This window comes from Staurois parvus, unplaced genomic scaffold (genome assembly GCF_062004578.1).
Source record: "Staurois parvus isolate SC_StPar_1 unplaced genomic scaffold, SC_StPar_1.0 ptg000426l, whole genome shotgun sequence".
NCBI classification, from domain to species: Eukaryota; Metazoa; Chordata; class Amphibia; order Anura; family Ranidae; genus Staurois; species Staurois parvus.
This window is the reverse complement of record NW_028318222.1, coordinates 3,122,099-3,135,194: the sequence shown is the minus strand read 5'-3', so window position 1 is coordinate 3,135,194 and position 13,096 is coordinate 3,122,099. Positions and strand designations below refer to the sequence as shown.

The 13,096-nt window shown below is 42.7% G+C and overlaps 1 protein-coding gene across 1 annotated transcript in view; it reads left to right on the top strand.

The window, feature by feature from the left end:
* LOC149454481 (coiled-coil domain-containing protein 170-like) overlaps positions 1–13,096 on the top strand; it is a 72,892-nt gene that overhangs the window by 1,449 nt on the left and 58,347 nt on the right. Inside the window, exon 2 of the mRNA XM_089687496.1 lies at positions 3,172–3,230. Coding sequence (XP_089543622.1) covers positions 3,172–3,230 — 59 coding nt within the window. The remainder of the gene's footprint in view (positions 1–3,171; positions 3,231–13,096) is intronic.

Here is a 13,096-nt window from a genome sequence, read left to right as displayed (position 1 = left end):
CATTTGTTTTAGATAAATTAACAGCACTAAGATACTTCTGAATATGGTTCTATTTCAAGCTGTCTAATTATGAGATTGCATGGTGGAAACAGAGATGCAATTGATAACTTAACAATTGTATCTTAACCTCTTCGCGTGGAGCATACGCAAATATGTGGCCTCTCAGCGGCTAGGCCTTGACACCGAGCGGCCGCATATTTTGCGTACCATTTGTAAACAAACATGTCCTGGGAGTGCACGCCCTGCGGTCTCACAGCACATGTGTCGGTGTCCCACGGAAAGGTCCCGATCTCTCCTTTTGATCGGGACCTTTCTGATCATGTGACTGCCGTGACAGCCAGTAATGGTGGTCACATAAACCTAAACCTTGCCCAGCATCAGAAACCCCTTAAAGGGCCTGGAGGCGCCAGCGCGAAGGGGTTAAAGTGGTTCTAGAGGCTGTTTCTTTGCAATGGTTTTGCACAGAACAGCCCCAATCCTCCTCTTCTCGGTTCCCCTGGGGGCAATTCTAGCCTATCCCTTGCCGAGTGCCCCCAGAGCAAGCTGCATAGAATGCATGAAGGTAAAGAACCTTCAGCCTTTACAACTACTTAAACTTCATCCGTAGTCCACTTCCCCCTGTGTGGCATAGCAATCGAATGGATTGTCAGCTAACAGCAATTATTCCTAGGGGAAAAGATCAATCGGAAAATAAGTTGTTCATTTATTGAAGTATGTATGGTGACCATAAGAACTTGTCCACACCATGTCATTTGATTTGTATAGATGCATTTCTATGTGCCCTGTTCATGCATATGTGGTGGTGTGCACTGCATAAGTGTTCATTCACTAGCCGTTGGGGGGGGGGGGGGGCGGTAAAACCACAAGGTTGAGCTCCTCAAACGCTTCCCCTTAGCTGGAAAGGAAGCAGCTGTTTGTGTACACATGCTGGGCATGTACACGATGCTTTGCTTCGCAGCCGCAGCAGGAATTATATCGCCTGTTGCAATTGGCAGGCCTTACCTCCCACCAAACGCACCTCGTTCAAATGAATGGGGTCACGCAGCAACTGTGTACAATGCATGAGGTTGTGGCATGGTAATCTGGCATTTAGGAGTTTAAAACATGTAGGAAGGCAATATACTGCCTGTCAAATATTCTCTGAAGAGTGATTGAACACTGATTGCTCTTCAGAGAACAACGCAAATGTAAATGAGGACTGAAAGTGCAGCATGTATACATTTTTACACAATGAAACTCACATAGATTTGTATGACTTGTCATTTTGTAGCACTTCGATAAAGTTTAAAATGTAAACTGTGCGATGCTTCATGACAAGCGCATCTCACTGTCCTTACACATCTGTTTACACTTGTTTCAGTGCTCAGGCCAGTGTGAATGAACCCTAAGTGCAAATCTCTTGGCTTCACAAGTTCTGCCACATGCACAGGGATTTTCTGCTATTAAAATGAACCTGTCCGTATAGCAGGTACTCTTTGGAGCCTGCCATCTCTGCTACTTAGACTCCATTCAAATGAAGGAATATCTAAACCCAAGAACAAAATGTAATATATTGCAGCTTACCAGTATATAAAAGTGTTTTCTGCAGCATTTTGCAGAAACGCAGTACAGTCCATTTACCATGATTTCCTATGGGACAGATTCGCATCTCTGCGTTTTCAACCAGTGCGTTTTTTCAAAAGGGTCAGGGACTTTTTTTTAACACAAAACGTTGCGTTTTTGGTTCTATAGACTTCAATGGGAACGCTGCAGAAAAGCATGTATTGCGTTTTTGCTGCATTTCTGCCACGTTTTTGATGCGTTTTATATTTAAAATCTGCCCAGCAACAAGACAATTTTTTAAAAACAGCAAAACTCATCAAAAACATGGAAAAAAACGCAAGTGCAAAACGCAATGCAAAAGCATCTCAAACACCACCTGCATAGGTGTGACCTAGACATGCACGGGCTTTCTGATTAGATTCACCTGTCAGTTTTTCAGGTGGACCTGATCGGAAGCTCCATGTAGCTTTAGGGGAAAGCGGACTCTCGTTCATTTACACCTGCCAACCTCTAAGTCCGTCCAGGTCTAGGAAATAAAAATGAAAATGGAAAGGACTGTGTTCTTTTCTGTTTTTGAGGACCTATACATAGTGGATTGAAGGTAGTCTGATATAAACATCAGGACACCTATACAGCTATCACTGGACCGCCCATGTCCACTGAAAGGCAATAGATATACAAAGGCTAACATCTGTCCGATTCGGCAGCAGGAGATCTGCTCACTGATCCCCCGTTGATTGGAGCAGACCCTACTCCCTGTGAAGGTACCTTAAACTACTAGTCCCATCAATCTACCATATAATGGAGATGAACAAGGCAGACATGTTTAAATTCCAGCCTGTGTGATAACCATGGCTCCTTCTATAAATACAGTGGAGATTTGAGAGTACATACAAAAGGACAGAATGTGTGTTATTTGCAAAATCACCAAGTGGAATAAAAAGAAAGGTAAAAACTCAGTAAAGAAAACTAATGCAGCCACCACACCTAAGGACTGGAAGGCTGCAAGCAATCACTTAAAGGAGATGAACAAAGATGGACATATTTAAATTCCAGCCTGTGTGACAACCATGAGTACACTGGAGATTTGAGAGTACATCTGAAAGGATAGGAAGTGTGTAATTTGCAGGATCACCAAGTGGAAAGTACAAAAAAAAAAAACTCAAACAAACCGAATGCAGCCACCACACCTAAGGACTGGAAGGTTGCAATATATTACATTTTTGTTTTTGGGTTTAGATACTCATTAAGCAATAATTTAGATGTATAAGGCCCCTTTTAGATGGGACAGACCCATCAATGGATCCGCCTGCTCAGCGGGGGATCTCCGCTGATCCCCCGCTGAGCAGGCGGATGACAGGTCTGTGTCTGCTCCGCTGCAGCAGAGCGGACACAGACACAGCCCGCTGTCTTCTATGGGGCGGTCAGATGGAAACGGACTGCTTGTAATGTGATCCGAGCCCCTGGACAGATTGGATGCCGCTGGCACCCGCCGGTCCATAGAGGTCTATGGATGGTCTGATCGGGTTCAACTGAAAAACTGACAGGCGGACCCAATCGGACTGTCCATTTGAAAGGGGCCTAAGTGTTTTCAACTTAAATAATTTCTGCTGTATTTATGTTCTGTAGATTTATGATAAAGACGATGTGTACACCAAGAATATAGATGGCTCACCGAAGATCCCAAGGTAATTCTCCTTTCTGTGTAACTACTAATAAATGTATTAATGGAGGATTTCCTATATTTTGCTGAATGAAAACTAAGCCTATGGTATTTATATGACTTATGTCTTGATGTCTTGAAACATAGGGCAGCTACCATTCCTGGACTCCTCATGGAAATTCTTGTTGCCTGGCTCTATTAGCCCTCTATACTTCCCAGTCACAAATTTTCTACAGGTGTGCAGCAAACAAAAGTGAGACCTCTCAATCCCTACACTTGCTCTGAGTCATTCATTTAGAAACCAAGGAAGTCATCAGCATGACAGCCAGGCATCAAGCATTTTCCGAAGGAGAGGTCAACAGGCACAGCTTATATATCTTCCTCATGATAGGTTTTCTTTATTAAATCAATTTGAAAGAGATTGATGATGGGCAAGATGCCGCATACAACGTCACCTAGATTTCATGTTAAAGTATAACTAAAAAAGCACCTCTTGCATTTTTATTGCTGTCTGTGTCCCCATTAGAGAGACTCACCCTCTCTAAATGTCCTATGTGGACTGGGGTTGCCACCTCATCCCTTTAAAACCGAACACATATTAATTACACAGGTTCTGTGGCTGACTTAATGCGGATAAGGCACTAAGTGAGTTTAATTACCAACATAGTCAGCCACAAAACCTGTGTAATTAATATGTGTTCGGTTTTAAAGAGATGAGGTGGCAACCCTAATAGGGACATTAGTTCTGGTGACAATCAGGGACTCCTTCATATGATAGGGATTTCCTCTCACTTCCTGTGTTGGCTGTGGGAAAGGAAATGAAGGAAAATCTCTCCAATGGGATACAGATGGCAAAAAAAAACCCTGACACAAATAGAAGGTAAGTGTTCCAATGGGAACGCCAGTTCTGGTGATAGCCTGGGATTTTCTTACTTTAGCTTCCATTTACTGTACATCCTGTTGTGTCTATGAGATAGAAAGTAAAGGGGACTCCCCATAATAGGACACAAATGGCAAAAAAGAAAAATTATGAAAGGAGTTATTACCTTCCCTTATTCTTTCCAAAGTGAAAACAAATCTTTCCCTTTAGTTCTGCTTTAACCAGTTTTCAACCGTGCTATAGCTGAAGGATGGCTACAGCACGGTTGTATGGTTCTGGGACGGTGTCCATGGACGTAATTTCAGAACACACCCCCTGCGGCACGCAACCGGCGCCACCGATGATCACTTTGTCCTACGGACGCAGCTGATCACATCATATGGTAAACGGACAATCACCGTGGCCTTTTACCACGTGATCAGCTGTGTCCAATTACACAGCAGATCACCGGGTAAATACAGTTGCCGGTTATCGGCTGCACTTTCCTCACTCTATCATAGCATGAGGAAAGTACTGTCGAGAACTGACAGTTGTCAGCGACAGGATCAGCACTGATCTTCATGGCACTGATGATCAGTTCCACCCACCTGTACCCTGCAGTGCCACTCACCTGTGCCCATCAGTGCCACCCACCTGTGCTCTGCAGTGCCGCCCATCAGTGCCACCCATCAATGCCCAGCAGTGCCGCCCAGCAGTGTTGCCTATCGGTGCAACATCATCAGTGCTGCCTATTAACCACTTGAGCACCTGAGAATTTACCCCCCTTAATGACCAGGCCTCTTTTTGCTACTCGGCGCTGCACTAATTCAACTGATAATTGCGCGGTCATGCAATGCTGCACCCAAACGAAATTTACGTCCTTTTTTTCACACAAATAGAGCTTTCTTTCGGTGTAATTTGATCACCTGTGCGCTTTTTATTTTTCACGCTATAAACAAAAAAAGGCCAAAAATTTTGAAGAAAAACAATATTTTTTACTTTCAGCTATAAAAAATATATAGTAAACTCAAAGTTGGTTATAAATTTAGGCCAAAATGTATTCTGCTCCATGTTTTTGGTAAAAAAAATTCCAATAAGTGTATATTGATTGCTTTGTGTGGAAGTTATAGCGTCTACAAACTATGGTATAAATACTGCAATTTACGCCATTTTTCTGCTATACAGCGCTGCGCTAGTTTAACGGACAATTGCGCGGTCATGCAATACGGTACATAAATGAAATTTACATCCTTTTTTTCCCCACAAATTGAGCTTTCTTTCGGTAGTATTTGATCGCCTGTGCGGTTTTTATTTTTTGCGCTATAAAAAAAAAGGCTGACAATTTTGAGGAAAAAAAACAATATTTTGGACTTTTTGCTATAAAACATGTCCAGTAAAAAAAAATGCAAAAATCAAATTTAGTCATAAATTTCTGCCAAAATGCATTCTGCGACATGTCTTTGCTAAAAAAAAATCCCAATACGTGTAAATTAATTGGTTTACGTGAAAGTTATAGCGTTTACAAATGGCGGGAAAGATACTGGGATTTTTAATTTTTATTTATACTAATAATGGCGCCGATCAGCGACTTTTGGCAGCAATCAGCAACATATGGCGGCAACCAGCGACTTATGGCAGGACTGCGGGACAGCGGCAGACATTTTGACACTGGGGGGTCACTGACATCCCCAGTGAAACCAATACAGTGATCAGTGAAAATAAAACCACTGAAACTGTACTAATGTCACTGGGGAGGAAGGGGTTAACAGTTTTAGAATTTGCAGTGTAAGGGGAGTGTTTTACTAGGGGGCGGGGGTGTGTACTGGAGGGGGGGGAGGGAGGGGGGAGCTGATCGAGGGAGAGAAACTTTGCAGCTTCTCACAAGCTGTCAGAGAACTGACACAGAACAGGGCTGTGTGTAAACAATGCAGCCCTGCTCTGTGTCAGCAATCACCGGCAATCGCGGGAAAACGGCCGGTAAAATCCGGCCGTGACCCGTTGGCTGACACTTGCTGCTGACACCCGCGGGACAGGTAGGGCGGGCGGGCGGGCGGGCGCCCGCCCCCTACCTGTTTTGAAGGCAGCCGTTTTAAAACGTGCTTTTGCCTACGAGTGCCGCCCTGCCACCGTTTATATGCGGTGGCTGGGCGGCAAGTGGTTAATGCCGCCTATCAGTGCCGCCTATCAGTGCCACCTCATCAGTGCCCATCAGTGCTGCCTATCATTGCAGCCTCATCAATGCACATCAGTAAAGAAGAAAAATTACCTGTTTGCAAAATTTTATAATAGAAACAAAACCTTTTTTTTTTCCACATTTTTTGCTCTTTTTTTGTTTATAACCAACCACAAAAAACCACCCAGTGGCCATTAAGTACCACCAAAAGAAAGCTCTATTTGTGTGAAAAAAAATTATAAATATTTCATATTGGTACAATGTTGCATGACCGCGCAATTGTCATTCAAAGTGCGACAGCATCGAAAGCTGATAATTGGCCTGGGCAGGAAGGGGGTATAAGTGCCCGTTAGGCAAGTGGTTAATAATAATATTGTAGTCTTCCAAAGTGAGTTTGTTCCAGCAACAATTTTGCAGCCCTTGGGAAACAAAAACAAAGGTTTTGTTGTGACTGATGACTTTGTATGCTGTTTGGACAAAAACAAGGCCAGGCAAATATTATGGGGTTTATTTACTAAAGCTGGAGAGTCCAAAATCAGACTCCCTTCTGCCTAGAAACCAATCAGCTTCCAGGTTTCATTGCCAAAGCTTCATTGAACAAGCTGAGGTTAGAAGCTGATTGGTTTCTATGCAGAAGGGAGTCTGATTTTGGACTCTCCAGCTTTAGTAAATAAACCCCTATGTGTCTAAACTTCAACACCACACCATAATCCCAACCCAGAACAGATAGCAATAGGTAATAGATTAGGAAACAACGACATCTAATTTGTTTGATTGCATTCATAAATGATATAAAAGTTGGAAGACAAAATGTACAAATGACAAGGGTGTAGCCTTATAAGGGATATTATACCAAATGCTTTAAGGAAAAGAAAGTAGGTGATGACTTTAAGAAGAACAGTCATCCAGTTGTCATATTTAAGTCATGACTTTACTTCGGGAAGGTGACGAAACGATGTCTCAGTATCTCTGGGATGAGATTTCTCCCCTATTGGTGCTGAAGGTCTTATGATTAATATATGCTGTTCTTGCTGTTGTGGTTGCTCATTAAAGTTGAAATGTAATCTGCATATATTTGCCTCCCTCATCAGTATGCAGATGAAATCTTTCAATAATCCTTTCTGTTTTTATTACATTCTTTTTTAAAGAACCAGTTATTTCATCTCTGGGTCTATGTGCTTCTCTATGCAATATATGCAGATTATGGCTGTTGGGAGGGGCTGGCAGGGTACTGTGCATAGCTCCTAAAAACATCACAGCCCACTGACTCAGTACTCCTCAAAAGAACCCTCAGCCCTGATGAAAGCAGCGGGACGGCTCTTGGGAGGAGTTATGCAAATATCAAAATGTCTTTAGGGGTGGGTATTAGTCTGGAGGACTGGCGTTCCTAGGCAGATTATATTTGAACAGAGTGGGTAAGGCCCACATGTGATGTTGACCTTTCATGAACTAAAATCCAATAAAAAAAAAAAAAGGACAGTCAGGCTGGAACATGAGACAGCTTCTATCTAACTTGCTTCAACTTTTAATGCACACTGTGATATGCTCATTGTGTGCAGTGAAATCTATTTCTGTACAGGAGAGGAGCCTGTACAACTGTGCAAGTCTAAAAGTAAGGCTGGAGTTTATCTTTCAAGAAAGTTTCATTTTTGTCTGAATCTGGAGTTTCTGCTGAATGGCCCATTGACTGTCACCTTTCTCACTGCCCGTGGCTGTTTTCATACAGGTAAAGATACTAAGGAATGTCATTTTGCTCTTTACAGATAATGTAGCTTGGCACTGATCTTTAATGCATTAGAGCAGGGGTCTCCAAACATTCTAAGCAAAGGGCCAGTTTACTGTCCTTCAGACATTAGGGGGGCCGGACTGTAGCTGGTGGGAATAGAAAAGCCCCATCAGTTTTAATAGAAGGAATAGTGCCCCATTGTTGATATCAGTGAGAAGAATAATTCCCCATTGATGGTGTCGGTAATGGTGCTCCATCACCGGTGACAGTTGGTGAAATAGTGCCCCAAGGGTCAGATAAAGGCAAGCAAAGAGCCACATCCAGCCCCGGGCCGCATTTTGGAGACCACTGTATTAGAGGAAAGTGGAAGTAAACCCTCCTATTCTTTACAGACAATCCATGTCCAATGCCATCTTAGCCCCTGTTTGATCTGCAGTAAGCATGGTGCTGCACATCATATCAGCTATGACACCAGCCAGCTGATGGCTTGACAATTTGGTTGAGAGCACAAACAAATGTGAGTTATCAATCATTGAATTAAGTCAATGGGTTTAGCTTCACTTTACCTCCCTGGCGGTATTCCCGAGTGTAGCTCGGGGTAAAGTTTCAGCACCACAAGCGGTAACCCCGAGCTACACTCAGGAATACCCTGCAGCGTTGCTCCGGGATCCCTCGATCACTTACTTTGTCCTGTGCTTGTGCGATGTCCCTCCTGCAGTGTCCCCGGCAATGTCCTCCGGCGGATGCCGGCATCTGTCTTCTGGGTTCCATCTCCCTGCGATGTCCGGACGTACGGGGATGGAACTGGCGGGAAATTTGAAAGTTGTAAAAGTGACATTCACTAAATTCACTAAAATCACATAGTAAAACATTCCTGTATCAAACCATTTCACATACATTTTGTCCCGAGTGCTTTGTCCTGCGCCCTGCCTGCATTTTTACTGTTCTTTCTGCCTGGAAACTGAGAAATGTCCATGGCGTCCAAAAAGCGTCCCTTTAGGTCAAAAGCGGTTTTAGACCAGCTAGAGAACAGCGATAGTAAATTAGAAGCACTTGCAGAATTGAGTGATAATGATTTGTGGGGAAATTCTTCATCAGGCACTGAAAATGAATTTGCGACTTTGCTCAGTGATATGCGAACTTGGCGCTATATTTCAAATTTCAGTGTTTTTGGTTTGATTATATTATTGAATTAAATTTAATATTATTATTTGTTATGATTATTTATTAAATTATAATTTATGATTTCGTGTTTCAAATTTTAACATACCCGGGATGTTTACTAGACTCTTGTTCGGACAGATTTCAGTGAGTTATTCCTAAAAATTACAGGCCTACAATAAAAAAACTACATATTTCCATGCAAAAAAAATGTACCACTTTGAGCACAGAAATATGGACATAATCAGATCTCTAGGGAGGCTACAGTTGGCCATACTCTGCAAGCTGAAGGCAAAAACTATCTGTATATGGCCAGCTTTAGAGGGACTTGACTAACAAATTAAAGCTGAACTCCAGCTAACACTTTATAATCAGTTGTAGCAAGAGTTTTTACTCTCCTTTGGGATAAAGGCTTTACATGAATAAAAGCTGATCATTGTAAGCACCCCTGTCAGTCATAAATGGTTTGTCTCCTTGACAATTTTGCTTTACAGCTTAAAAAAATAACAGACTTACTGGTGGGATCACCAGATTTTAATAAGGTCTCATTTACACTTGCATAATGGGGCCCTTAGCAATTATATGCAAGAAATCCAGTGAGGGTTCCCGGCAATTAGCTGCAGACCCATTAAAATAAATATGAGGCTGACCACAGCTCCTACAGCTAATCGCAACCACTTGCATGTATTCGCTCTTGGAGCAATTACCTGCAAACGATCAGCCCTGGACACAGACTCCGTGAGCAATCTACATGCAAGCTGCCGGAAATAGCTGCAGGAACTGTCGGCCTCCTATTGCGTTCAATATGACTGCCACCTGCAGCTAATCGCCACAAAGCCCTGCTGAGTTTCCTGCATATAACCTCTAACATACCCATTTACAAGTATGAATAGGGCCTTAAGGGGAAAAAAAAGCCAAAAAAATTAAGACTAATGCAGCAATCACATCCAGGAATTGGTAAGCAGCAATATATTCAATTTTTATTTTTGGATTTAACCCTTTCGCTGTCACCAGCATATGTCATATGTTGACAGCTGAGCTGAGGGGGATTTTACACACACTCCCTCCTATTACAGTGCATTTAAATCTAACAAGCCTATTGTTGGCTGTCAGGTGGAAGCAATCGGGGGGCTATACAGTTTTCCAGCCACTTCCATGGACCCCAGTGATGCACCCCCGCCATGTTTTTAGGGCTCCATTATCCTACCTGCGGGCCTGGTACCCCCTTGGTGGGCGCTCCCAGGTTGAGGGGAGGGAGATCAATAAACATCTGTTTGCTGATCTCTCCTATCTAGAATGAACACAGAAGGTACATGGATAATGTCACTTCTGGTTTCAGCTGTCGCTTTCCCCAGGTGTTAAAGCAAGGAAAGAAGTGAATGGAGCGCAGTCCATGCTCCACTAACCTCAGTGAAAGGAAAGTGAGACTTACATCAGGGGTTTAATAAACCACTACACATATACTGTGTGACATAAAAATATATATCTACCAGTACCTCAATTTTATTCTCCAGGGTCTCGGAATTCGGAAACTATATAATATTTTGGGGCTTTCAACTAATCTTGAGGCCTAAAATGATGTTAAAAAAAACTCTAAGCAGCAAGAGATTTAATACGGATTTAACTGAGAGCTAGAAGATGGAACAATAGTATGACTGTCCACTGATTTAAATCACATCACTGAGCTCTTGCTAGACTTTTATTTAATGGTCAAGTGATTTAAATTGGAAATGTAAAGAGAATCCCAGGAGCGAAGAATTCTGTACATTTTCTTTGAATAATCCTAATTGACAATATTGGAACCAGATCCATCCCACCTACTGCTATAGGGCTCATGAAGTGTACTTTTTGCTGCAGAGGTAAAGGGAAATGAGATGAGCTCATCTGATCCTCAGGGTACATCCTGTACATATATATCGATCGGTGATACCACAATATCATCCAGTCACAATCTGGTTCCACCTCTCTGATATCAGGCTTCCTCATAAACATTTTTCCAAATCTCCAATCTGAGTGACTGAAATTCATTTATTTATTTCAGGTACTTACATAACGCTGTCAATTTACGCAGCGCGTTACATATATTTTGTACATTCACATTGGTCCCTAACCCTCAAGGGGCGTACAACCTAAGGTCCCTAACTCACATTCATACATACACATACTAGGGCCAATTTAGAAAGGATCCAATTAACCTACCAGCATGTCATTGGAATGTGGGAGGAAACCCACACAAGCACAGGGAGAACATGCAAACTCCTGGCAGGTGGTGCAGTGGTTGGGATCCGAACCAACGACCCTAGTACTGCCAGGCGGAAGAGCTAACCATTTAGCCACTGTGCTGCTAACTTACTTTTGTCCCCCGTAGCTGTTGCATGTGAAATCTACAAACACTTTCACCAGGCATTCATGACAGACATGCATACAAGCCCTGATGAAGGGTTTTTTGTGAACCTCCGAAACACCTTTGCTTACATATCTTGTTGATCACCTGATACTAAACTGTTCTGGACTCCACTTCCATTGGTGTGGTGCCCTTACTGGGTGCCCTTACTAATATCTATTGAAATACATGTCTGCACATGTTTGTGCCTGCCTTGAAAGCTCAGCTTTTTAGCTAACATTTTTGTCTCCAGCCTATAAGGTATATTCTAATGGAGGATCCCCTAGAGCAGCGATCTCCAAACTGTGGCCAGATGCAGCCCTTTGCATGGCTTTATTCAACCCTTGGGACATTATTCCTCCTTACACCAACAATGCAGCACCATTTTATCTGCTGGCACCAACAGTGGGGTATTATTCTTCCCATTGACACCACTAATGGCAAGGTACATCATTCCCTCCACTGACGCCAGCAATGGGGATAACATTCCTCCCTCTGACACCAGTGAAGGTTCAATTTTTCTTCCACTAATACCAATGATGGAGCACTATTCCTCATCCTACTGACCACAAGAATTATGTCTTTTTTTTTCTACTCCCATTGACCACCAAGCCTGGGGCATTGTTTACTCCCACTGATGGGGGGGGGGGGGCAGTTTCTACTCCCACTGGCCACAGTCTGGCCCATCTAAAGTCTAAAGCAGCCTTTTTCAGCCAGGGTGCCCATGCACTCTGGGGTGTCTTCAGGTATCTTCAGGGGTGCCTTGAAAAAAATGCCTAAAAAGTGTATACAAGCCAGCAGGTGCCTGCCTTTTAGTTACACAAAGCCACAGGTTTTCATTGTGCACCATTACAACTTTCTAGCCACCACCAACAAAAAAATGATGTCATCAGCAGATAAGAAGGACACTGGGACTATGCACAGCATCCTTGCTTGCCCCTCCCCTGCCCCTCTTTGTCAGCAATGGGGTCACATTAGCTGAGTGAAAGAGGAGAAACATTGGCATACTAGTCAGTACCAGTGCGCAAAGGTGTATTTGCTTTGAAAGAATAAATCACCTCTGACATTAGCTGTCCCACATGTGCAGATGTTGCTGCATTCTGTAAAACTATTAGTTACATTTTTCACATTTTGTAATGGGTGCCTCAAGATTTAGCAGAATTTTAAAGGGTGCCTCGACAGAGAAAAGGTTGAGAAACACTGGTCTAAAGGACAGTGAACTGGCCCTTTGTTAAGAAAGGCTGGATACCCCTGCTCTAGAGACCTCAGGATACATAATTTCGCTGCTCTGTGTCTTTGAGTGAAATATTCATAACAGTACTTTGTGTCCAAAAGTTTAACCACTTAAGCTCTGGAAGATTTTACCCCCTTATGTCCAGGCCATTTATTGTTATTTAGCACTGTACTACATTAACTGGTAATGGTGCAGTCATGCAACACTGTACCCAAACAAAATTTATATTATTTTTTTCACACAAATAGAGCTTTTATTTGGTTGTATTTGATCATCACTGGGTTTTGTTTATTCTTTTGCAATATAACTGAAAAAAAAACCTGAACATTTTGAAAAAAAAACAATATTTTTTATT